Source organism: Macadamia integrifolia, chromosome 4 (assembly GCF_013358625.1).
Source record: "Macadamia integrifolia cultivar HAES 741 chromosome 4, SCU_Mint_v3, whole genome shotgun sequence".
NCBI classification, from domain to species: Eukaryota; Viridiplantae; Streptophyta; class Magnoliopsida; order Proteales; family Proteaceae; genus Macadamia; species Macadamia integrifolia.
In genome coordinates this window covers 3234964-3260293 of record NC_056560.1, presented here as the reverse complement: position 1 = coordinate 3260293, position 25330 = coordinate 3234964, and the positions used below count along the sequence as shown (strand labels likewise).

Genomic DNA, 25330 nt, shown 5'->3' with positions numbered 1-25330 from the left:
AGAGAGATCAATTCCACCTATAGTCTGGTTTTCTTGGTGGTTCCTGCCATCCTCACCTATGGTTTGGATTTCTAGCTTATTTTATGTTTTTGGATTTTTGAGCATGCAACAACTATCGTCATTAAATTATGAGTAGATAGATGGTATTACATCACTGTTAATTTAGCTACAAAATTATAAAGTGACTTTATTATGTATCAAAACCATCATTATTTTCACTTTCCCATGCTTTTATTAATACTAGTTCATAGAAAACCATAGCAGTTTAGAGTTAAAGTAGTTGACCATGTAATTAGATTTACTAGGTATGTGGATTCCAATGGGCTAAAACTCAAGTATGTTCACCCAGTGGATTTAGATATTGGATAATGAAACATTATCAACTTATTGGCCTTAAACTAATGCATTAAGTCCCTAATGCATTGTATACGTATTTTACAAAATAAGACAATACTTATTACCTAACTTAGTTTCTAACTTTGGATTAATTTCCTCTTCTTCTTTTTTTTTGTGTATATTTTGCAGATAAATGTCTAGTTCAAGTGTTGGTTTTCGTAACATTGATGCATTGAAGTACAAATGCAAAAGGTGTAGATGTAATCAAAAAGTCGTCACTAGGATCTCAGAGATAGTCGATAATCCAAACAAACTCTTTTACAGCTACCCAGAATTGCATGAATGTAACCTTTTTGCTTGGTGTGATCTCATTAATGCACATTAACAGAATTGCCAAGCGGAGAAGTACCAATAGATAATCTCACCTTTAAGTTGCATGAGTTGCAAGGGGAGGTCTATGGCTTGCAAGGGGAGGTCTATGGCTTGCAAGAGGAGGTCCGTGGCTTGCAAGTGGAGGTCTGTGAGTTGCGAGAGGAGTTACAGGTGTTACAAGAAGTGTTACAAGGGTTGCAACAGGAAGTGGGCATTGAGAAGTTTAGATTGGATTGAATAGAGAAATTAACAAAATCAATGAAGCTCTTGTGCCATTTTGTAATAGTTTTCTTTGTTGGAGTGCTTGTAACAATTTTTATGAGTAAAATAATGTGACAAATCACACTAAAAATATATGTACTTGGATTTATCTTTCATGAATGACAAATGTTTATTATGATAAGTATATGACTTTATTATGTTAATGACTTTGTAGAGTCAACTTGGATGACATGGTGGGCTTAAAAAAGAATTCGACAACATTTCATTACCATAGTGGACAAAATGTTGGACCTAAAAAAAATTTGGCACCATTTCCTCACTATAGTTGACAAATAAAAAATGACTATAAGCATCATAGAAAGCCATCGATATATAATTCATCCGTCTAACAAAAAAATGAACATATGTATCAAATATCGACACCAAGTTTAACATCACCAGAAGGATACATCCCATCCTACTTAACAAATACAACAGTTTCCAAAATATAATACAAAGTTTATGACCATAAATATGTTCATTGTCTTCATCCTCCTCTCTTCTCCTTGTACTCAATCCTTCAATGTACTCCCTTTTTTCATTGCCCTTTTCCTCCCTTCTCGTGCTTTCCTTTTCTCCTCTTTAGATTTCAATTATGCTTTAGTCTTGAACTGTATGTCCACTTCAGCAGTAGTGGTGGAAGCTTGTGACCTGGTCATTCTCTGTGAAGTATTGATAACAAATTGGCTTCTACTTCTTTCCTTTCTTTGCATAAACAAGAAGTACAAAATTGTTTAGTAGATACCACTAGGAGAAAATTATAAGTAATGGTAATTGTAATCTTAATACCTTTGCTCTTACTGTCTTCCCAGAAGAGGCCTCCTTCTCATTCACTGTAGGCCCCATGCATGTCCTTACATTGTACTCACTGGACTTACATCTTCCACATCTGACAGTATTGGATCTTTTCCTGAACTCTCTAGATGGTCCTTCGTCCAGTTCCTTCTTCCTATTTTCATATGGCCTGCCCACCAACCTTTTTAATGGTAGAGGTTGAACAATCCCCATAAAGTGTTCTTCTCTCAACTCACCCAGACCATGTAATACAAGAATAATATCCATGTATACTGCCAAGTATTTTTCCAAACTGTAAGAATCATCACAATACTTATATGGCAATCATGTACCATCCCATACTCTGCATCCACGAGTTTGTTTCTTTAAATCAACTACATATTTGTCCTCTCTATCCGTGACTTCAAACTCATCTAATCCAGCAGTAAGAACCATCCAGTCTCTAGCTTCAGTAGTCATGGCATCTAATTTACTTTTGATCTTTGGTGTGACACTTCCCTTAAAGCTACATCCCAACTGATATCATTTTTGCATCTTGCCCATAGTTGTTTCCTAATCTCGTCAATCAAAGTCATAATTGGCTTTCCCCTAAAAGGTGAAATCCATTGGTTGAAAGATTTTGTCATGTTATTTGCGGTATGATCACTTTTGCATCTAAAATCAAAAGCATGTCTTGCTCATATCTTAGAAGGATTCTTACCCCAGCCATTCATAAGCCTCTTTCTTAGTTGCTTTCATCTCATTCATTGCCTTATAAAAAAAAAAGTGATTGGATGCTTTTGTTGCTCTCCAAAACTGCTTTCTCAGTAATATACCTGGATGCTATAACTTGAAATTTTGATACAGATGTCTACTACACCATCTATGATGACAACTTGAGAGTATATTAGAGATGGCATCACATTGACCCTACAACATACAAACACATAATAAAAAAATATTAAAAAAAAAAAAAAAAAAAAACAGTGAGTATAGTATCATTATAATACAAATTAAATGATTGCAATCTCGACAAGTAACATTTTATGTCAAACATCACCAATGGCTATATGTAGAATGGCATACAAGTTGCTTAAGAAAACACCTTCATACATGCCCTTTAAATGACAACCATCAACCCCAACAAATGGTCTGCACTGCTCAAAAAATCATCTATACAAACTTTGGAACAAATAAATAGTCGTTTAAAAACTGGGGGATCTGACATTACCTGCTTCTCATGCAATTGGAGTTTGAACCTACTCCCTGAATTTCTTTCTCTTATCAGTTCACCATATGACCATAAGCAAGTAGCTTGGCATATGACTTTGAATGACTATCTTCATTGAGCTCACATGCTTTCTTTTTGGCTTTGTACAGTGTAAGATAAGGGACTTTAATCCTAAAATTATCTATAAAATATGCAGTTGTTGCATTATTCTTCATATTTGGGTCTACCTTTAACTGTGTTACAAGATGAGAACAAGATGAGAAACTATCCAAGTGGATGCTATATCCTTGTTTTCATTATCTCTCTCACGACAATGGTCTTTATAGATTGACCAAATCATAAATGTAACTCTTTTATCACAAGGTGAAGCATAGATGCTCCAAGTACACCCTGGTGAGGTACACAACTTGTACCATTGTCTTCTCATTCTTAATTCTCAAATTTTGAAAACCTCCTTGAATAACATGATCTCTAAGTACAGACCTAAAGTGATTCACATCATCAAAAATCATCCCAACATCTAAAGCTTTTTTCTCATCTCAAACATAATTAGCATTGTCAACATCTGGTCTGTAATAATCAACTAAATCATAATCAGACCATCTATCATATGGACCATGGACTTTATAACTGGACTTCTCCCTTCTTATATCATTTCCATGGTCAGATAAAGTCGCATTTTCTACCTCAAGAACCTCATCAACATCACTCTCTTCTAAAATATTTTCACCTTCACTCAAACATTTCCACTCTATATCACTATCACCATCACTAATCACTTCAAACTCACCACTACCCTTGTCAGTAGCATAACTATTACCTGTATTGTTCCCAATATTAGTCCCACCACTCTCCTTATTACCGTAATCAGTCTCACCCATCACATTGTTGGTGGCATTACTACTGAATGCTCTAAAAGATGCTCCACCCCTTTTCACTTTATGTTCTACCCTAGTACCACCACAGATGTGGTCTTGTTGTACACACCACCATATCCAGTATGACCTTGTTGAATAATAGTAGCAAAACCAACTTGACTTTGCTAGACATCATTTCCAAAACCACTCTCATTTTGTTGTACAACACTATTTGGAACATAATTTTTTTCCACTGGTCCACCCATGGTTTCATCCTCTCGTACAACTAGCGCACTAGGGAAGGTATTGACTGTGTCTGTATACGATGGATTGTCATCAACACACAGATCGTAGACATATAGGTTAATGCAATTCACAACTTCATTCAAAACAAACATCCTATACACACTTTCATCCTTGTCCAACTCCATATCTAGGTTATTTGGAAGTATACACTTCACTTTAAATCTCACAATATGGTCTATGGGGCCTTGCCTAATAACTGTATTATATATGTCACATACCATGTCTTTATAGCAATATTTGTCTAGGTCTACCAATGTAAGTCCTGAGGTGTTCATGTTGAAGTGATAACAAATGCTTGCCCTGATCTCCATCACAGAGTAAATGATCATGTATGTTAAATGACATAGTAATGCAAGATAGATAGCTATTTGTAACATAACTACCAATGCCCAATCATAAATAACATGAAATGGACAATAGTCATTTTTCCAAAATTTAAAAGAAAAAAGTTTCATTCCATCTACTGAAATAGAATTCTAGTCACAATTTTCAATTTTGTAAGCAACACATAATTTTATTAGTTACATGAATCCAAGTGAGACAGCCCAAAATTAAAGATGACTATGCTTATATCTTGAAAAACATGTTACTATAAGAAGAGTAGTATTCCATCAACCTTAAGAAGTCGAAGAAATATTCGGTGAAAATCTAAAAATACAACTGAAAAATGTAGAACTCAAAGATGGTCAAAATAATTAGGGCAGTTGAGATCTTGAGTGAATGAAGGATTAGGACCAGACTGCGGAAAGAAATGCCCAAATTTCATTTCAGGAAGGGAGAAAACAAAAACTCTTTAATTATTTAGCAATCCTCTTGCATCAGGATTCCCTGTTGTAGGAGCTTAATTTTCTTATGTTGAATGGAAAGCAAATAAGGGAACGAAGATTACCTCGATGTAGCTTTCCTCGCAACGAAATGGATTGAGTTGCACCACGTGTCGATCCGCACGAACAATGACGAACGAAAAATTGCAGCAATCTCGCTAGGAAATATTCCACCCTCCAAATCCAAGGATTGCAATAGAGATCCTTCGATACACACACCTTGGAGACACACACCCTCAACTGTGAGAGATAAAAGAGAATAGGGAAAGAGAGAGCTCTTGAGATTAGGTCAAAACCCTAATTAGCTTTGTGGCCAAAACCCTCTTATTTATTGAAAATTGGCCAACTAGGGTTCCTAATCCTAGTGGGCATATGATTACCCCAAGTGGACGACCCACGAAGAAACCATGTCAGGACCCATTCCGACCCAAATTAATTAACATCTTCATTCAGAAGAACTGACCCAAAAAGGTATAACTGAACCAGTTGTCATGAACAAGTACCAAGCAAGAAAAGGATAAACAATTTCAAACCTTCCATCACTATAGAAAATTTACTACAAGATGCATACAAGGGGGAAGCCTTACAAAAAACATTAAGAATCCCAAGACAATCCACATAAGAAAAAAGACATTTTCATGCCATCAAGATTGTTCATCAAATATAATGTTTCTTTGGAGATACGGTAAGTTGAAGACCCAATTTAGCAAACACTTCAAGTCCCAAACTTATAGAATATATAAACATATCCATATATTACAACTCTTATCAGAAAGTTGGACACAAAAGAGATGTTTCTCAAGAGGAAAATTCCCAGAATATTTGTCTTACAAAAATTGTCAGTATTGTACAATCCACAGAAAGTCAGCAAAATTATTTGGAAGAACACAAATAATATCTAATTAAAAGCAGAAAAAGGAAAGCTAAATACTCATCAAATTAAGTAACAGAACCCCACAGAAAGTCAGCAAAACTATTTGGAATAACATAAATAATATCTAATTAAAAGCAGAGAAAGGAAAGCTAAACACTCATCAAATTAAGAAACAGAACCCCACAGAAAGTAGCAAAACTATTTGGAAGAACACAACTAATATTTAATTAAAAGCAGAAAAGAAAAGCCAAACACTCATCAAATTAAGAAACAGAAGTATAGCCAATAAATGATAGAAAAAAAAAAATTAGGGATAGAGGGTGACATAATGGAGATGAAGACTTACAACCGATTTGAGAGGATAGGACTTCAATAGAAGAGAGATTCTCAGAGAAAAATGCTTATCCCAGAAGGCGGCTTTGAGAGGGTTTCGGCTGCAGAGGGCGAGCTAAAACCCACCGCAGAGAGAAAGGGTTGAAGTGAAGAAGGAGATTCAGGGAGAGAGGGCTTCGGCTAGCTTCATACTCCTTCGAAATGCACAATTGATCACAGGAAGCTGTGAGACCGACCAACGAAGAGAGAGAGAGAGCCTTTAAACTCCTTCGAAATGCACAATCGATCCCAAGGGTTTTAACCGATTAGTGAAGAAGGAGATGCGCACAGAGAGAGATGAAAAGCGGCTTGATCGATTGAGAGGGAAAAAGTTGTTTTGATTGATTAAGAGGAAACGAGGTCTTAGTTCATAAAGGGTATAACGGGTTTTCAACGAGTATAGGGTAGTTTAGGTACTAGGAAAAAAATTTGGCTTCATAACCATTTCAAACGGTGAGGAATGATAGATATTTTTTAAAAAGTGTGGGGAACTTGACATTTTGCCATAGTTCAGGGGAGGGGAGTGATATTTTCTCTAAATACTATATATGTGGTGATGAAGGGTGTGGGGTTGGGGGCGAGCGTAATCCAATGCTTCATTCAGCCATCAAAGGATAGTTGGACCGAGGCAACTACGAGAGTAAATGAAAAGTAGTTAGAAACTCATAATTCAGATCCGTCAACACCACAGGTTGATAATGATATTAGATCATTTTGGCCCGAATTTTGTGTCTTTTGAATGGTTTGATAACTTGGTCCATAAAGAAGGTTGGCGATAGCCCACTCATCATGGGTTATTCAGTGCGATTCAACCATGGACCACAGTCTTGTTTGATGTTGTTAGTTTTCACTTTGTACCCCAGTCTTCTAACCGAGTGGCCCATTTCTTAGCCTAGGGAGCCTCGAGTTTTGGGATCTTTCCCAGGGATGTTTATTGTAAAATTGCCTTCTATGGGAAGGAAGGAACTCCTTGGATTTCTTTTAATAAATATATTTTTCTGATTAAAAAAAAAAACCTTGAACCACTTGCCCATCTGGGTTGGTTAAGGGTTTGTGAATTTCTTGCAACAATCAGAACAACCAATCTAGGGTCTAGCTCGTCTGAGGTGGGTTCAACCTGGTTAATTTACATTAACTGGACCGGTTTAATACAAAAGCCACCGTTACTCAGTGCACAAAGGCTTCCCACACTTAAGCAGGGTTCTGGGAGGGCATATAGGTAGACAGCCTTACCCCCTTTATGGAGAGGTTGGTTCCTAGGACTCGAATCCGCACCACTGCATAGGCGAAAAGAGCCCTTTGCCATTGCTTCAAGCAACGACCCCTTCACCGATTCAATATAAAAACCATATACCAGAATTTGGTACTTGTTTTGATAATTCCAGCTGGTCCGGATAGGGAACGTGAAAGGCTTGAAAAGGTTTTCTACTTCAATCTAATTGAATCAGAGGCTTGGTTCTATTCCATATCATCCTTTTTTCTTATACTTTCCCCCAATCTTGAAGAATGCCAAAGTAAACTACTATGACAAATCAATAATGATGCCAATCCCTGGTTTCATCCCATTGCATCTCTGTTCCTTATTATTTCCCCCAATCTTGAAGGATGCAAAGTAAACTACCTGTTTCTTATTATTTCCCCCAATCTTGAAGGATGCCAAAGTAAACTACCGTGACAAAGCAATAATGGAGGTGCAATCATTTATGACATTTCAACACAAGGAAGCCCTCCATCATTGTGATCATTCTCTTTGTTGTTGATAATGAGAATAAGACACCATTTAAGAACGTTCCTAAAAACGTGCTTATGCATTTTTCTGTGCCGAGAAAGGAAAAACGGGCTTAAAGTGTTTGATAAATCTGTTTTGATCCACCCGTTTTTTGAAATGTAAATAGAAATTTTATGGCAATTTATGCATGTTTTCCTCGTAAGAAATTGAAAACTGAACCAATACCACAGCAATAAGGAAAACCAAAATATCACCGACACCGAATCAAAACCAAACCAAAACCGATATCCCTTATTGGATCATGTTTTGGGCTCATTGATTCTCACACCAAATCAATAAAACCGAACCGAACCTGTCTGTTTCGATTGACACCCCTACGGAGGAGTGAGAACTCATTTGGAACACTCCTTATCGTGATTTGGTGGAGGTATGCCACGTGATACTACTACACTGTAATCCACACGTTTAGTTCAATCCTAGGGGATATCTGAAAATGATCATACTTCACACCTCTCTCTCTCTCTCTCTCGCTTTCTGCCTCTCTCTTCTGCTCAACTCTCAGCGATTGGGAACCAAAATTAAGAGAAAGAAATGGCTGTTTCACTTGCTTTCATGTCAACCCTCCCATCTTTGCTTCCATTGTACCACCAGCCATTATCCACAACTGCAACTAGATGCTTCACCGTAATTAGTTAATTTATTTATTTTCTGTGTCATCTTTTCATTTGATGAAATGCTGCTTATAGAAAAGCAACAATTCTTAATGCTCTTGTTCCAACAATCGCATTTGTAGTTTTCTTTTCGTTTATACATTTTTCTTTCTAAATCCTATAATGTGTCATTATAATGAGTAGAATACATAAAACCTAACTTAGGAGAATTACTAATTAAGCAATTTAATATGAATATCAGGATGGAATTTGCTGTCATAAAATTCAGGCTACAGTTCCTCATGAAGATGGAATTCGTAGAAGGGATGTTCTTAGGTTTGTTGGAGCTACCGTTGGCATGGTATAATAATACATCAAACTTGATTCCTTCTTTTTCTTTTTCGTTTTTTTTTTTTTTTCTAGTTATGGTGTCTCAGTAGCTTTACTAGCAACAGCATTGAATTGAATGTTAGTAATGAAATTTGTGCACTCATCTGTAAATCATCATTCCTAATCATGGTTCTTAGGTGAGAGTTCTTTTTTAGTATCCTCTTATATATAGTCATGATTTAGAGACCCCTAAATTGAGTTCTCATTGAGGCCACCTGATATAGGGTTGCACTTGACAGGCCCTTATTCCATCAGTACCTTCTTCTTATCAATGACAGAGGCTTCATTCATGTTAATTTCGTTCTTATTTTCCTTACTGTTGGAGCCAGGACTATACTTCAGAGAGAATATTAAATATATTTTTTTTTGGGTGAATAATAATTCATTACCAAAGAGAGAAAAAAGAATACAACATAACCCAAAGGAGGGGGGGAGGGGAACTGAAAAAGATCAGCCCTCAAACAACAGAGGAGGGGATCTGAAAAGAGAAGAGGAGAGGCCCCAGGAAACAACAATGTGCCTGTTCCTTGAGGAGTCAATGCAAGAGGAGACCACACCAGATTACTTGGCTTTAATGTCCAAAGAAATGGAATACCAAAAAATGACAGATAGATCTAGATTTGGTGGTCCATTTCCTGTTATTATGCTCCATCCAAATGTAGTTGATGGCGGCACTAAAGGTGACCTTGCCCATGGCTTCACAAATGGAAGATTTGCCAAAAGACATATCCATCCATATCCATTCCCTCTGGACAGGGAAAATTTTACAACTTCTAGGCCGATAGTTTGCAAGAACCCCTTTCAAAATAGATGGAGAAAGAGAGCAAGCAAAGAAGAGATTGCATATATCTTTAGTCGCATTCCAGTAGGGATAACACGATGGCGAGACAGGACTAGTGCCGATGAATGATGAAGGACTGTGTTGGAAGGCAGTTGGAGAGAGCTCCATAGACCATGAAGCAATGTTGGGGGATGTGGAACCTAAATCATACTATCTTGCACCATAGAGATATAGTACCCTGAGACCTGCTAAACTCCTAAGCCGCTTTTGAGCTGAAAAGACCTACAGAGGCAGGGTCCACTTGATATTATCTCCTCTACCTTAAAGATTGTTGATAATGGATGGTAACTGGTAACGCATTCCACACATTAGTGATCAGAGGAGAGAAGGCTGTCGAGGGGAGGGGGGACACGAAGCCAATGATATTAGGCACCATAGAATGTTTGGATGGCCCTGAACTGTAGATGGCTTTGGCACTGACATGGTGAAGGAGGACACCCATAGGGTGCTAATGGTAGATCCAAAGGGAAGTAGATGTGCCACCAACAATCTGAGAAGAGATGGACCCAAGAGCAGTGGTTCGAAAGGACAAGATCTTATGCCAAACTTAGGATACATCAGACAAGGCAAGAGCAGTCCAAATAGATCAGAGTGGAGGAGGCCTGGGTAAACCCAATCGACCCAGGTACTTATCTTCTTAGACACCAACTTTCATGGTTCATGATCTCGGCAAGATCTCGTTTCTTTAGATTAGCGAGACGAGATCACAGGAGAGATTGAAAAACAACAAGATCTCGCCATATCTCGCCAAAATCTTTCCAAATCTCGCCAGATCTCGCATCTTTCTACTTTTTTGAAGAAAAAAACACCAAAGGGCAAGAATTTTGGTGCTTTTGCTTGAGGGTCTCCATTCCTACACTCATTGAAGTTTAAAGAATAGAGAATATTACCTTCTCGTCCACATTCGGATTTACTTTTCTTCTTAAGAACCATTTTAGGTGAAAAATAATCTTCTCAAAACATTTTTTCATCGAAACATCATTAGTAGCCTATCTTATGTCATTTCAAATTTTCAAATGTATGTTAATGTGACTCTTCAGTCATCAATGTTAATTGTTAATCAATTAAGTAATTATCTAAGAAGTCTTTTAAATTCTTAAGATTATGGTGTGTCATGTGTTGATTGTGGAATGTGGATTGTGGAATAGAGCATATTAGCTTAGGGTCCGAAGAGTTGGAGACTACTGACATAGGGTATGAGGTCAAAGTACCATTTTAAGTTTGATTTTTAAAAAAACTGATGTTTCCATTGTGTTTAGAGTCCTAAAATAGGGTAAATACCTGGTTTCAGGGACTACAAAGACCATATGACCGAGACCAACCACTGAGTCAACCGTGAAAAAATACAATATCTTGGCGAGATCTCTCTTTTTTAGATTAGTGAGATGGGGGGTGAGAGCGAGATCTTAAACCATATAAGAGATTCCAATTCTTTGATAATGGAGAAGGGAAGACCAAAGATACTAGACTAATAGATATATGATGATTAGAGCACCGATCTGATGAGCACCAATTAACCCGCATAAGAAAGCAACTTGCCTTTCCAAAGCTGAAGGCCTTTTCGGATGTGGTCCAACAAAGACAAAAAGAGCAACCCACTGCACGGGGCTCCTGCTAGTGCAGGGTCTGGGAGGGGCAAGTATATGCAGCCTTACCCCATGCTTCGCAGAAGAGCCTGCTTCCAAGTTTTGAACCTATGACCAACATATTGCAATAGTGAAACTTAACCGTTGTGCTACAAGCTTGCCCACTATTTGGCCAAAATCAAAGGCAACCCCAAATATTTGACAGGGAGATAACCAATAGTAAACCATGTCTTTTCAAGAAAGTAGTTTTGTCAACATTAGAAACCCCAACCAGAAATATAAGAGATTTTCTAGGACTGATGTGAAGACCTGACAACTCTTTAAAGAACTGTAGACAAGACATAATGGTCTCCAGGGAATGATGTTCGCTATCAAGAAAATCATTAAATTATCTACAAAGGTAAGGTGAGAAAGCTTAATGGCCTTACACTTGGGGATGGGGGAAATGAGTTTCTAGTTGTGCAACATTTGATGCTCTTAGAGAGAACTTTAAGTGCTAAGGAGAAAATCTAGGGCAGCCTTGACGAATACCCATAGAGGATGCAAAGTACCCCGTTGGACTGCCATAAAGCAAAACTGAGAAGAAAGGAGTAGAGATGTACTGGTGAACCTAATTAACAAATATAAGGGGGAACACCATCTTGAGCTCAACCTTAGGAATAAAGTCCCATCTCAAGGAATCGAAAGCTTTATGGATGACAATCTTTACAAGAGCAGTAGGAGAGTGGGATTTTCAGTCAGATCCTTTACGATATCATTATAGAGAAGGATGTTATCACTGATGCTCTACAACACTTCAGTAATAAACTTGTAAAGAAGGTTGCATAAGGACATGGGTCTGAAGTCGACCATATCTGAGGCACCTTCCTTTTTTGGGATGAGACAAAGGAAGGTGTGACTGATACCCTTAATTTAACTTGGGTTGAAGAAGGAGCTCTTGATTGCCTTGATGAGATCATCCTTGATAATATCCCAGGAGGAGGAGAAGAACCCCATACTGAAACCATCCAACCCAGGAGATTATCATTTGTTCAAATGGATAGCGTTCTCAATTTCTCATCAGTGGGAATAGCTTGGAGGGTGCTGATGAGGTGGCTGGGAATGAACTTGTTGAGCAAATTCTTAGGGATGGACCAGGTGAAGCAGAAGGATCCCTAAACAACTCCTTAAAGTAGTTAACTGCCACTTCTTTAATATCCTCAACTTTGTGAATTGATGAACCATTAGGAGGTAGACGCATAGGAATGAAGTTGATGTTGGATCTAGACTTCATGGACCTATGGAAGTAAACTGAATTAGTTTCTAAAGCCTCAACTATTTGAAAGTGGATTTTTGCCGAAGAAAACTTTCCTTTTGAAATATAAATTACATAATACTAATATAATTTGCCTAAGAAAACTTTCCTTTCATTGCAAGGTCAGAAATGAGAGGTGCAGCTGAAAAGTGGAGAAAAGGACTGAAACTAGGACAATAAAGGGATCCTAGAGGCAATTGATATGCTTGTTAGGATGGTGAGGGTAATTGGAACAAAGACTCTAGGAGGGGCCAATGAAGGAAGACATGTGGATGGAATTAGGTTCTTTGATTCTAGTTTCAATGAGGCAACAAAAACCAGGGCGAAGGGATTTAGTATGGGAAGTAATCTCAACCTCCTTTGACAAATAATTGATCCCCCTAGTGTTTCAGATGATGCACAGAGTCATCTAGTAGAATGGGCGAATGCAATAAAGGTCTCTTGGAACTAGTAGTCGAGGTAGTATTGGCCAAGTGGCCAATTTTTTCCCGTCGGTGGTGCCTATTCTCCCGAAGGGGGGGGGATGGGTGGACGCAGATGGGCACAAGTATGTGTGGCAACATGGCTGGTGGCAGGGTCTAATACCGCATAAGGGGCAGGTAAAGGAGACTGGTTGGGGAAGGTTTCAGTCGTGTGGGCAATCTCAAGTTCGAGATCCAAAGGGTAGGGCTGCAAATGGGGAGGAATTAGAGTGACATTTGTTGTCAAAGAGGGATATAAGGGGGGTTGGGTGTTTGGGTCCATCAAGTTGATGGGAAGAATAGGAGTGCCCAAGGTATTGGCTCGAGTTGGTTGGAGGCCAAACAGAATGGTCCACATAGATGTAGGGCCAAGAGAAGTTCTGGGAATAATGGAGGGCCCACGGAAGGGTTGGGCCCAATCACATTAAGGGAGTTTGAGGAAATGGATTGTTCGAGAGTGGGGGGATAGTTGGGTGTCGTTAGGGGTGCCCCACACCCCTCCCCCCCACCCCTCCCAAAAAAAAAAAAAAAAGACAGGAGAGTGATAAAAGGGAAGAGATGGGGTTCCTAGAGAGGAAGATGGAGATGGCATACAGCCAGGCCCAAACCTAGATAACATAGAGATTTCAGTCAGTTTCGACTAAGATTTAGTTCCTTGATTCCATCCAATGTTTGATCTAATATCCCTCACATCCAAGGTTCAAGAATGCAGTGAGCTTTAATTCTTCTACTCCAAACTTTCGTTTATGAATTTTTATTTAGTTTAAAGTCGGAAAATTAAATATTTTCGGTAGAAAATTAAAGCCTCCTACATGAACTAGTATATCAGCTCACGATGTTTAACATATAAAAAAATTAAGCCTCAACCAAGTTATTTTGACCATATTTTTTTGGGAATACTTAAAAAAGAGCAAAAAGAGCAACCTAGTGCACAAGGCTCCCGCTACTGCAGGGTCTGGGAGGGGTAAGTCTATGCAGCCTTACCCCTACTTCGCAGAAGAGGCTGTTTCCAGGTTTTGAACCTGTGACCAACATGTTGCAATAGTGCAACTTAAACGTTGTTCCACAGGCTCGCCCCCTACAAATTGAAAGGAATTTGGGAAATTTAACTTCAACAGTACATGATTTCATGCACATAGTATATTAATATTAGAATTATGGAGTGTGAATCATTCAATTCAGGCAACAAAACACAAGAAATTGAAGGGAATTTGGAAAATTTAACTTCAAACTTGCAAGTTGGGTGAAAATTGGGCAAAGATGCTTAAAAAACCCCTAAAATTTGATTTTGGTGATTCAGAAATGCCTGTGAGCCTTGATCCACCAGATTTTCAGCAGTGGATTGAAGAATTTTGGGCAAAGAGCCGCATGTGGAACACTTGATTATTTAAGCTCAAACAACCCGTCAGAACGAAGTAAGTCTTCTGGCTCTAGTTCGCACCAGAGGGAACCCTAAAGATGAAAGCACCCAAATATATGTTGGCTAGGGGGGTAGCAGTGGTGGTAGTTCCCCGGAGCTCCACTTTGCAAGATCTTGACGCTTCAGTGGTGAAAGAAGCAAAAGCTTCAAAAGAGTCTGCAAATTGTATTGTTTTGGTCTAAATGCTATGAAACGATATTTCGGTAGTTTCACGAAACATTTGGGAAAAATATTGTACATGTTATTTCTCCTTCTATTTCATTTCAGACGCTGTTGAAATTTGGTATCATTCTCTCCAAAGAAACCCCTTTATTTGTAAAGCTTTACCCTTCGAAAGACTTGCCCATGACTGGTGGGATTCATTGCCTCTAGGGAAGAACTCTGATGGAAATTTCCACACTTCAGTTCTTGCAACTAGAAGCATTTAATTCCTTAGAAAGTTTCCACCCCTGTTTTGCAATCAGAGCAAGACTAGTAGTGTGTTTGCAACAGCAGTGCATCAATCGCCTTTGCAGAAAGAGCAAAACGCAGCTGGCAACCCTCTGATCCAAACACCACCTAAATGCTCCAGCTGTCTGAATCCCATACTTTCCTTCTTGTGCGTGCATAATTATTGAATGAAATTTAAATGGCACCCAGTTCTTCAGAGGAATTTTCCACCAAAATTTGTTCCATGAGTTTTGTTAAAGAATGTATGTACCATGGGGTTGCAGTTTCATGTCTACCATAATGGGGGGTGTGAGTGTCCCTATCGTGGTTGAGTTTTACTTTCGTGCAGTCTTATCTCTTTCCCTAGTTAGGATAGATCTCTACTTACTCATTAGGATATCTTATTTTATCTTTCTTGTTGCACAAGGACTTATTTTCCTTATTTGATTGTACTACTTCAGTTATTAATAAAGACTGACCGTAGGGAAGACTGCAAGGGCATCAAGTCTGCTCCTCTTCTTCTTCTTCTCTTCTTCTCCCTCTTTCTCTCTTCATTTTGTTCAAGATGTTGTGTTGTGGAAGCTGTTCTCTACTTGTTTTGATAGCTTCATAAAATAACTTAGTGATATGTTTACCAAGGCTTTGTTTCACAATGTTTTTCTTCAAGGTTGTTGCAAGCTGGGCACGAGTGATATCTAGGCTCCAGCTTGAGAGGGAACGTTAAGAGTTACAAGTTATGAACCATAGGAGTGTTTCTGTGATATTTGTTTTCCTAGTTAAGGGGTTATGTGTAAATATACACAAGTAAGGTGTCTTCTTCTGATGACCTAATCATATTTTGTGATAAATAAAGGTGACTGCAGCTGGTGGGTTATACTTCTTTTCCCCCACTTGGTCTACCCTATTTCTCCTATTTTCTTCCTTTTTTTTTTTTTTTCTTCTTCTTCTTCTTCCTCTTGCGCAACCCTAGACACTGGTTAGTTTGTGAATTGATTCTTCTATACAATTATATTTGTTTATAATTTCCATTAAGAATGATATGATGATGAGTTTCTATCAGTTTTCATTCATTTAGGAACTAGTTGCGTGCTCAGGTTCATGTGTAGAAATGGCCAATGCTGCTGATCTGATACAACTAAAACAACGTTCTGAATTTCTCTGTAAGTTCATTAGACCCTATTTATTTCCTTAAACTAAAATCTATCTAAGCATTAACTAGCTGCCTGTACTATTCCTGCAGCAAGTATTAAGAAAACCCTAAACAGTTTTCTAAAGGTAAATTTTATTCACATTCTTATTGATGGATTTTGTATTCTTAATGTGCTGTAACCCTGAGATATCATATTTTACTTTGGTGTGCATGCTTCCAGGGAAATATGGAACTCATTCCATCCATCCTAACTCTAGCACTGAATGATGCTATGACTTATGACAAGGTCAGACTAAAAAACTTACCTCTTCAAACTTCTATTGATTACAAATGCTACATTTTGATTGCTTTGTAACAAGGACAAAAGTAAGACTTTTTTTGTTTGTTCTTTTTTGGTGGCTAATGGGGAAGAAAAGACTAATTCAATTCTTATTTAAGTTTCCAGGCTACAAAATCCGGGGGCCCTAATGGATCCATTCGGTTCAGGTAATTTTACATACTTGAAAAAATATTTTAGTAAGAAATTGTATTTAGTGTTGAGAAATAGAATGGAATTTCAATAAATACGTTGTTGACTTGTCGTTAGGAATAGCCATGCCTTAAGCTCAATGTAGAATCAGACATGACTAGAATCTTCATTTTGAAGTGGATGTATAACAGAAGGGCCCCTCAAAGCCAATGGACACCTCATACTATCATAGACTGAAAATCAGCCAGATCAAATGTCTACCATCATTGTTTCATGCTTTTTCTCCTGACCTTTTCCAACATCTGGAAGAGGGTCCGTTGTAGTTGTTGGCCTTCTAGAAGAAGAGTTCTCTCCTTTAGTGGAAAATGGTTCTGGGTTGATATGACCTTTGCTGGTTCCTTCATTTGTGACACTACCGTGAAGCTCGCCTTTTGTTCTACCATAAACCATATATGAGTGGAGCGGAATCTTCATAGATGGACGTCCAACCCTTGATCCTTCAATAAAATTTGGAATGGCATCTATTTTGATGTTAACTCTAAACTAGCTTTTTTGCGCCCCTGCATTGTATGGGACTCCCCAAGGAACAAGCTCATTGTTGTGTTCTGGTGTCTCCCCACCTCCATCTTGTCTCCCTCTTCACCCCCACCCCCCACTGATGGTTTTGTTCTTGGTTAGTGGTTAGTCTCTCCCCCCCACCTTGCTGGGTTTGTCCCTTCTTTGGTTTACTGTTTGTTTCTCCCTCCTCCCTTGCCTCCATTGTATATTCTTCTCCTTTTCCAGTAATGAGTTTATTTATTCATCCAAAAAAAAAAAAAGTTTGCACCCATGGGATGTCCTTGAGCCTTTGTATCAAATTAGTTTGAAAGGAACTCCATTTTCCTTATCAAATTAGAAGTTGATTTTTTAGTGGGTTGAGTATTTGAAAATTTATTTACTAGCTCTTTCTTTTAATCTAACAATTCTGAAACTACTTGCATCATTAACTTGACCTTTTCTTGATATTTTTCTTGCTTAAAGCTCAGAGATTATCAGACCTGAAAATAAAGGGCTTTCTGCTGCTTTGAAACTCCTAGAGGAAGCGAAACATGAAATTGATTCTTATTCAAAGGGAGGACCCATTTCCTTCGCAGATCTCATACAATATGCAGGTGAGACTTGAGAGATATGCATGATATTCCTTTTCATTGACTGCACAGCATATGGAATTGTCCACATTGTGCAATTGGTGGATACCCCATCACCAAATATCTGAGTATTAAACAGTAATACCAGTATCTTAAAAAGAATATTTTGGACAAATTAGTTGAATATGGTGAAGGTTTGTTAAAAACATCACTCTTTACATAGGGAAGCTCTTTCTGTCAGCAACATTTTGCAAATTGTCGTGTCAAATCAAATTTATGTTTGATAGTAGACTGACAATATATAATGGTGTCTCCCCACGATTATTTCTTGCCATCTTGTCCTCAGTCTCATAATTTTGTTTTATTCTCCAGAAAGATCCATCTTCATTCTAGTAAAGTTCACAGTTTTGTTTACTAGATAAAGGCCATTCAAATGGCCATCACTTTATTTTCTTCATTAATGCAGCACAGAGTGCAATAAAAAGTACTTTTCTTGCTTCTGCAATTCGCAAATGTGGTGGGAATGAAGAGAAAGGAGCCTTGTTATATACTGCATATGGTTCAAATGGCCAGGTTAATTTTCTTTCTCTATTTTACATCTTGAAAACATTCTTCCTATTGCAGCATAATCACCAATATCATGAAATGAACAGACAGATGAGCTTTTTTTCCCTGAACTCTAGGTTTACTACTGATTGTTTAGACTTCAGAGTTGCCAATAGGTTAGTTCAATAGATTGTTTCGAATGCCATTGTTTTTTTGTTAATGTTGGTGAAATTTGAAACGATTAACTACTGTTTTGATTTCCTTGATGTCATCATGGAACAACTTGGAAAAGTTGTGTAAAAACATATGTAATATGTTTACCATGGACGGAATTGTCTGTCCTTAATTCAGACACACTGATTTCCTTGGACACCAATTTGTGACACTGAAGCACCTTGAGACCTCCATCATCTTGACATTCATTAAACAAAAACATTTTTCCTATTAGATCCCAAATTGTCAAAAGCAACAAATTTCAGTTGGATTGAGTAGTTGTTAATTTCGAATTTCTCAAGAGGCAGAGAAGAGGGTTTGGTTTTCCCTTAGACCATCCTCAAAATGTTAATAGTGGGAAAGGAAAAATTTCACCTGTTGTTTTTTTTCTCATGGGTAAATGGAAGAGGATCAGCTCTGACCCCATATATTCTGTTTCCATTAATTATGAATGTATTTACCTGACATAATCAGGATGAGGTTTCATTTTTTCTATTTTTTGCTTGATGAAATGGTTTTTCTTTCGAAAGAAAACAAGGGAGAAGTGAGACACTGGTTAACCTTGTGGTTCATAAAACAAGGAAATGGGAAAACCATCTTGTTGGGAACTTTATTGCAGAAGCCTCCCCATCATCAACTCCTCTTTTGCTAAACAATGGAAGGTGAAGGGGAGACTTGAGACATACCTCTTGGATAACGATTTCTTCATCTTCAATTTTTCAGACGAATGAGACAAGTGCTGAGTGCTTGAGGGGTGCCCTTGGAATGTGGGTCGCAAGATTCTCCTTGGGCATGGGAACCGCTACCTTCAGCTCGACCGCCTTGATCTCAGCTCCATCCTTCTCTAGGTCTCTCTCCCTGGTTTGCCGCTGCACTTCTGGTGAGGAAGGCTTAAGCGTGGCTGGATCAGTGATTGGAAACCCCTCTATTTTGACGGGAGGACCAAGTTGAAAGATAGACTGGCCTTTGCCAGAATCTGTTTTGAAGTCTCCGTTGACTACCCATTATCTTCATTTTGGTCATTGATTATGAAAGATATCATTTCAATCAGGAGGTTTATTTCAACTGGTTTGTAGTAAAACATAACCCTAAAACGATGCAGAGAAGAATGGGAAAACAAGAACAAACAATCATACAATGCACATAGATTTACGTGGTACTGCAAGATTGCCTATGTCCACGATGAGATAAGATTCTGCATCACAATGCAGAATAGCGTTACAACGCTCTTCCTCATACCTCTCTCAGATTGCTTATAGGGAAATAACCATCAGTACAAATATATAGCAAAACCCTATACAGAAAATTTATCGAAATACCTATATAGCACTCTGTAATCACACCACTTTCGCCACGGATGGAATTCAAGACATCATATCCCCAACAATCTCCACCTTAGCTTGACTTATATTGAGCCTTCTATAAAGATAGCTTGTAGATGCCTTCGTCTCCTTACCTTTATAAAGGTATAAACCCACTCTTGCCAGTGCATCCCTCGCCTTCAACAACGATTAACACTAATTAAGTCCAAACATGACTCAAACTTCTTTGTAGCTACTGGCTTGGTAAGCATAATCGTAGGATTACAATCTGTATGAATTTTCCTCAAGTGAATATTACAAAATGTATGGCACCCTCCTCCCTGTTCATGGGAAACTTCACATCAATATGCTTTTTCCTTGCTTGAAACACCTGATTCTTTGCAAGATGTATGGCACTCTGTCTGTCACAATGTAACATTGTACCTTCTTGCTCTAACACCAGCTCATGAACCAATCCAGCAAATTAGACTCCTTCCTTAGCAGTCTCAACCTCTGCCATGTACTCTGTCTCTATAGTATACAGTGCAACTATAGACTGAAGCATTGCCCTCCACAATATAGGTCCACCAGCTAATGTAAATATATACCCTTTAGTAGACCTTTGCCTGTATAAGTCACTAACATAGTCGGAATCAACATATCCTATCACACCCTGCCTCAAATTAGGCTAAGGTATGCGGCACTGGATACCTTACTATACAAGTCAGCCTGAACCACTAGGATCTAATGTAGAGATGAACTTACACAAGTACAAAATCTTCTACCAAATCAGAGTACACATATAAGGAAAAATTTATATTTTACATAACCCATGGTGATCAAATCTAAATGATAAATAATAATTATAGACACAATTGAATTATAACTCACAATTATTATAATATAATCACATCTTACAAGTACAATAACTAAACTATAAAGCAAAGAAAATCCCAATCCTCCACCACATGTCTCATTGACACAACCTCACAACCATTGTCGAGTCTCGATCCACTCCAGCTCAGGTTCCACCATCTAAAAAATATAAATCCACGAGGGTGAGCTTTATAAGCCCAGTAAGGGGTGAGTATGCAATTACACACAACATCATGATGCCAACACACTCACAATAATATCCACATATACACAACCACATGATCCATTTTATTTATAGATATCTATTCTAGTTACTAAGTCTCAATATGTGGGTATAAGTGCTATAAGCAACATAGGTGGTATCCCCTTCCCAGTACGTCGGGCCTCAGATATACAAGCTAGTTGCAAGCAGGAGTCAGCCAGTCCCAGAAAGAACCTCAGTCCCCCATCTAACCCCTAAACAGTAACCCCTGACAGCTATAGTCCCGAAAAGAACCTCAGTCCCCCATGTTGTCTGACAGTCATGCGTATAGTATGTCGTACTATGTTGTGCCCTTTCAGGATACAGTACGTTGTATCCGGGCGTAGTAGTCCTCCGTGACCTACCACTGAGTGAGATTAGCCAATACCTTATCGCGTATTGATAAGGGGTTATAGCACTGGGATGTGATCCTAACCATATACATCTATATGCATCTATAACATCCATAGCATCCATACACACATCTGTGGCCATAGCTCTAAGACTGACCTCTAAGCCCATGGTACCGGAAAGAACCTCGGCCACATCGTGCCTCAGATCGTCAATATTACAACCATCACCACACAACTATAATTCTATGCATCCACAAAACCTCGATTATATCAAAGTCAGTAAAATCATGCCACATGTGCATTATATACATTTTTATACAAAATAAATCTAAAACATGGTTTCCATCACATACACATGAGCGTGCAGAACATAAAAGTAAATAGAAACACTCCGTAAAGTAAAACAATCATCCACTCACCTTGATACCCGAATCTGATGCCTTTTCGTTGAGTTCCCGTCCACACGTATCTTTGCCGAGTATCTTAGGTGCCTAATTACACAATTAATATTTTAGGTTGGTTTCAGTATTCACTGTCCAAGGACAACCCAACTTCCTAAACTCCTATTGAATTCCCTTACCGGAATCCAAACCAACAGTCAGACAGAGGCACTGATTCCTGACCAACATTTCTCCCAACAAATTACCTACTTAACCAACTTGGCTCCCTAACCCCTATGTGGCTCACTAACCTGATCCGCACAATCTCGGGTTTCCTATTTGTCTAAACAGACCAAGCTACATAGTACAGAGGTCATCAGACTCCCACCTGAGGCAACCTGTGGGTTATCATAGACCTCAGCTGACTGGGCTGATTCCCAATGCAGTCTTCTTCTTCATTGTGCTATTTTCTATAAAAAGGTATGGTCTTGCACTCCCTATGTACATTTCATGATTATGGCACAGTCCTCTTAGCCAATTTAGTGATAGGTTCAGGCCCTGAAATCTGTACCATAGTCATCTTTACAGGGCTAAGTTTCACTAAGTACATATCTGCAGGCCCCACCCTTGTACAAGGTGGACCCAAACCCAACCAACAGCCATATACGGCTCTAAAACTCCAATCTGCAGGTATGGCTTGGCCTAACCAGTTGGCCGATCGAGCCTACCAGAGCCCATTTTTCGCAGAATCCAATTCTACCACTGCTAATACTGTACATTGTAAGCCCAGAAATTGATTCCCTTTCTAGCCTAATTGGTCTGCCCTTGTATGGAAAGTCTGTAGTCATGTGGGCAGCATAGTGACCCACCTCTGGGAGTAGATTAGCTAACCTGGGTATTTACACATTCCAATTTCAGAAATTCCAGGATTTAGATGGGAATTTAAGTGTTTTAGCACAATTGAATCATTTCCCCCTCTTAAACACCAAATTATAACTGTAATGATCAGGTTACAGTCACCAAAGTCCCATGTTATCTCCAATTGAGCTCCATACTTGATTTTTCTGAAAAGAATTTCTGATTAAAACCTTAAAAAATCCAATTTTAATCCAATTTAAATTCTGATTTTGTTCTACTGCAGAATTCAAGCTACAATCAGCCTAATTCCCTCATCAATTTGCAGGAATTGACCCCGATTGCTGAAAGCCCTCTGTTCTAGGGTTTACAGAGATGGTTTCAAGCCAATTGGGTCTCAGAACCATGTTAAATTTTGGGGATTCTTCTACTGGGAAGCTGATTAGAGCACAGGAATCTGATTACAGTCCTTATTGGACTAAAATCCCTAATCTTAATTATGAATTCAGATGAACCAGTTTAAATTCTGCAATTGTACATGACAGAATTTCATACCTGTTGGCTGAACTGTTCAATAGCAGCCCTAGGTGCAGAAGCCCTCTTCCTTTCTTTCTTCTTCCCTTCTCTCCTTCTCCTTTCTTTTTCTTCTCTCTTCCTTCTTCTTTTCTTTGCTGCTAATAGTAACCGTATGGCACAAATGAGGCATTAGGGCTGATAGAAAATATTTATAGGCCAGCCCAAATGAGACCTTAGGGGTGTTTGGCTGGACCCTATAACTTGATTTAAATTAATCTAAAACTTTAACATCTCATAACCTTATGTAGGCCCCATTGCCCACTAGGGCCTACATAAGGTAAATAGTGGGTTAAAATCCTCAAATAAACCCCACACATAGTGGGAGTGCAAAGAGCAATGCTGCAGAGAAGTGGGCCCCACAAAGAAAACCTAATTTCTCAGTATTCTGCCAACCAAACGAGTTGGCCAGTTGCCTTATATTTGGCCTTCCAGCTGACTAATCCTTTGTCTTACATTACCTAACATATGTGGGGCCATTCCCATAAATTTTGACTATTTTAACCCTCCTACTTGACTATTAAATCTACCAATTTCTCCCTTCTACTGCTGTATATGTGGGATCCATAATATAACAACCCATTACCCCTCTTATCAGTCAAGTCCTAGCACTGGGGTTTAGTTGCCTTAAAATTCAGGGTGTTACATATCCGGTCAACTCTGTGGAACTTCCCTTACCACTTAACATAACACCCATATCTGTAGTCTTGCTCAGATATCTGAAGATTCACTTAATTGCATTCTAATACTCCTTCCCTGGATTACTCAGATACTAACAACACTAACTGCATTAGACGAATCCGGATGGTTACAAATCATAGCATACATGAGATTTCAGACTGCTCTAGCATTAGGAACCCAAGACATTTGATCCACCTCCTTGTCAAATAACTTGAAGTGACTAGCTAACGGAGTGCTAACTAGCTTAGCCTTTTCCATATTGAATGCTCTAGTGCCTTTTTAACATACCTCTTTTGAGTTACCCAAAGTTTACTTACACTTTTATCTCTAAGGATTTCCATGCTAAGGTTTTTTTTTTTTTCGTAGCACCAAGATCCTTCTTCTCAAATTCAGCACTCAACAAAGACTTTAAAGAGACTATATCATGTTTATTCTTGGTAGTAGTGAGAATGTCATCAACATAAAGCATTACCAAAATAATAAAATTGTAATTTGACTCTTTACATTACATACAACAATCATACTCACTTTTTATGTAGCCAATCTGCGCCATGTAGGAATCAAAGCACTTGTACCACTGCCTAAGGGATTACTTAAGGCCATAAAGTGACCTATTAAGCAGTTAAACATGATCTTCCTTTCCTTGCACTGTAAAACCTTTATGCTGCTCTATGTAAATTTGTTCCCATAATTCACCATGAAGAAACATCGTCTTCACATCAAGTTGTTCAATGAAGAACGGATTGAGTCAAGACACGATCAATTGAGACATAAGGGAAACGCTAAAGATAGTAGGAAGATAACATTAACCAAGAAATGGATGAGCTAGCTTATCGTAGACCAACCTCCTTTTACAATAAAGATCAAGATTGAAAGCCCTCCCATCCTTCATTACAGGAGCAAGAATAAAGCTCCGAGATCTTACTTCGCTCCGGGAACCTCTTTTTATTATGACCATTAGGACTAGATATCATAGCATACATAGACTAACCCCTGTTATAACCGATGACATCGATGCTGCATTAACTGAGGCCCCCAAAAGACCAAAATAAACTTTTTTCCTACCCGCTTTTGCACAAACCAAGCAGATGTGTGACTCTCATCATCACCTTAGGGTGAAGGCCTTCACGGATGCTGATTAGGCAGGTTCTCCTAATGATTGTAGGTCTACTACTGGTTACTACACCTTTATTAATGGTAACCTTGTTACATGGCGAAGCAAGAAACAACCGTGGTTGCCCGCTCAAGCGCTGAAGCAGATTTTCATAGTATGACTTATAGCATTTGTGAGCTCCTATGGCTTCATGGTCTTCTCACAGATTTGGCTGTCCCTGCTACCCTTCTTGTGAAGCTCTTTTGTGACAAAAAATCCGCTATTACTATTTCCCACAACCCTATCTAGCATGATCAAACCAAGCATTTGGAGATCGATTGACACTTCATCAAAGAGAAGCTGGATATGGGTTTTATCACTGTGCCTTTTATTCCCAATAGTGAACAATTGGCTGATGTATTTACTAAAGGTTTTAGTAGTAAGATGTTTCATCCTATTATCTGC

At 38.5% G+C, this 25330-nt stretch overlaps 1 protein-coding gene and 1 long non-coding RNA gene across 6 annotated transcripts in view; one reads left to right on the top strand and one right to left on the bottom strand.

Annotated features, from left to right (window-relative positions):
* Positions 1–1270: 1270 nt before the first annotated feature.
* On the bottom strand, positions 1271–6617 carry LOC122077286. 2 transcript variants are annotated; one of them, XR_006139755.1, is made up of 3 exons: positions 6182–6617; positions 5027–5201; positions 1271–2673 (listed from the first exon to the last, which is right to left on the bottom strand). It is a non-coding gene; the product is annotated as an uncharacterized LOC122077286 (long non-coding RNA). The 2 variants fall into 2 exon arrangements; XR_006139754.1 differs by having other exon boundaries at positions 5027–5180; positions 6182–6597.
* A 1794-nt stretch (positions 6618–8411) lies between these two features.
* Positions 8412–25330, top strand: part of LOC122077285 (thylakoid lumenal 29 kDa protein, chloroplastic) — a 37241-nt gene continuing 20322 nt past the window's right edge. Inside the window, exons 1-8 of one of the 4 annotated variants that reach the window (XM_042643180.1) lie at positions 8412–8620; positions 8849–8947; positions 16083–16167; positions 16248–16282; positions 16378–16443; positions 16603–16643; positions 17647–17777; positions 18220–18326. In XM_042643180.1, the coding sequence (XP_042499114.1) occupies positions 8528–8620; positions 8849–8947; positions 16083–16167; positions 16248–16282; positions 16378–16443; positions 16603–16643; positions 17647–17777; positions 18220–18326 (657 nt within the window). In that variant the 5' untranslated portion in view covers positions 8412–8527. Of the gene's footprint in view, positions 8628–8848; positions 8948–16082; positions 16168–16247; positions 16283–16377; positions 16444–16602; positions 16644–17646; positions 17778–18219; positions 18327–25330 lie in introns of all 4 variants that reach the window. The other 3 variants (XM_042643179.1, XM_042643178.1, XM_042643181.1) reach the window with 3 other exon arrangements.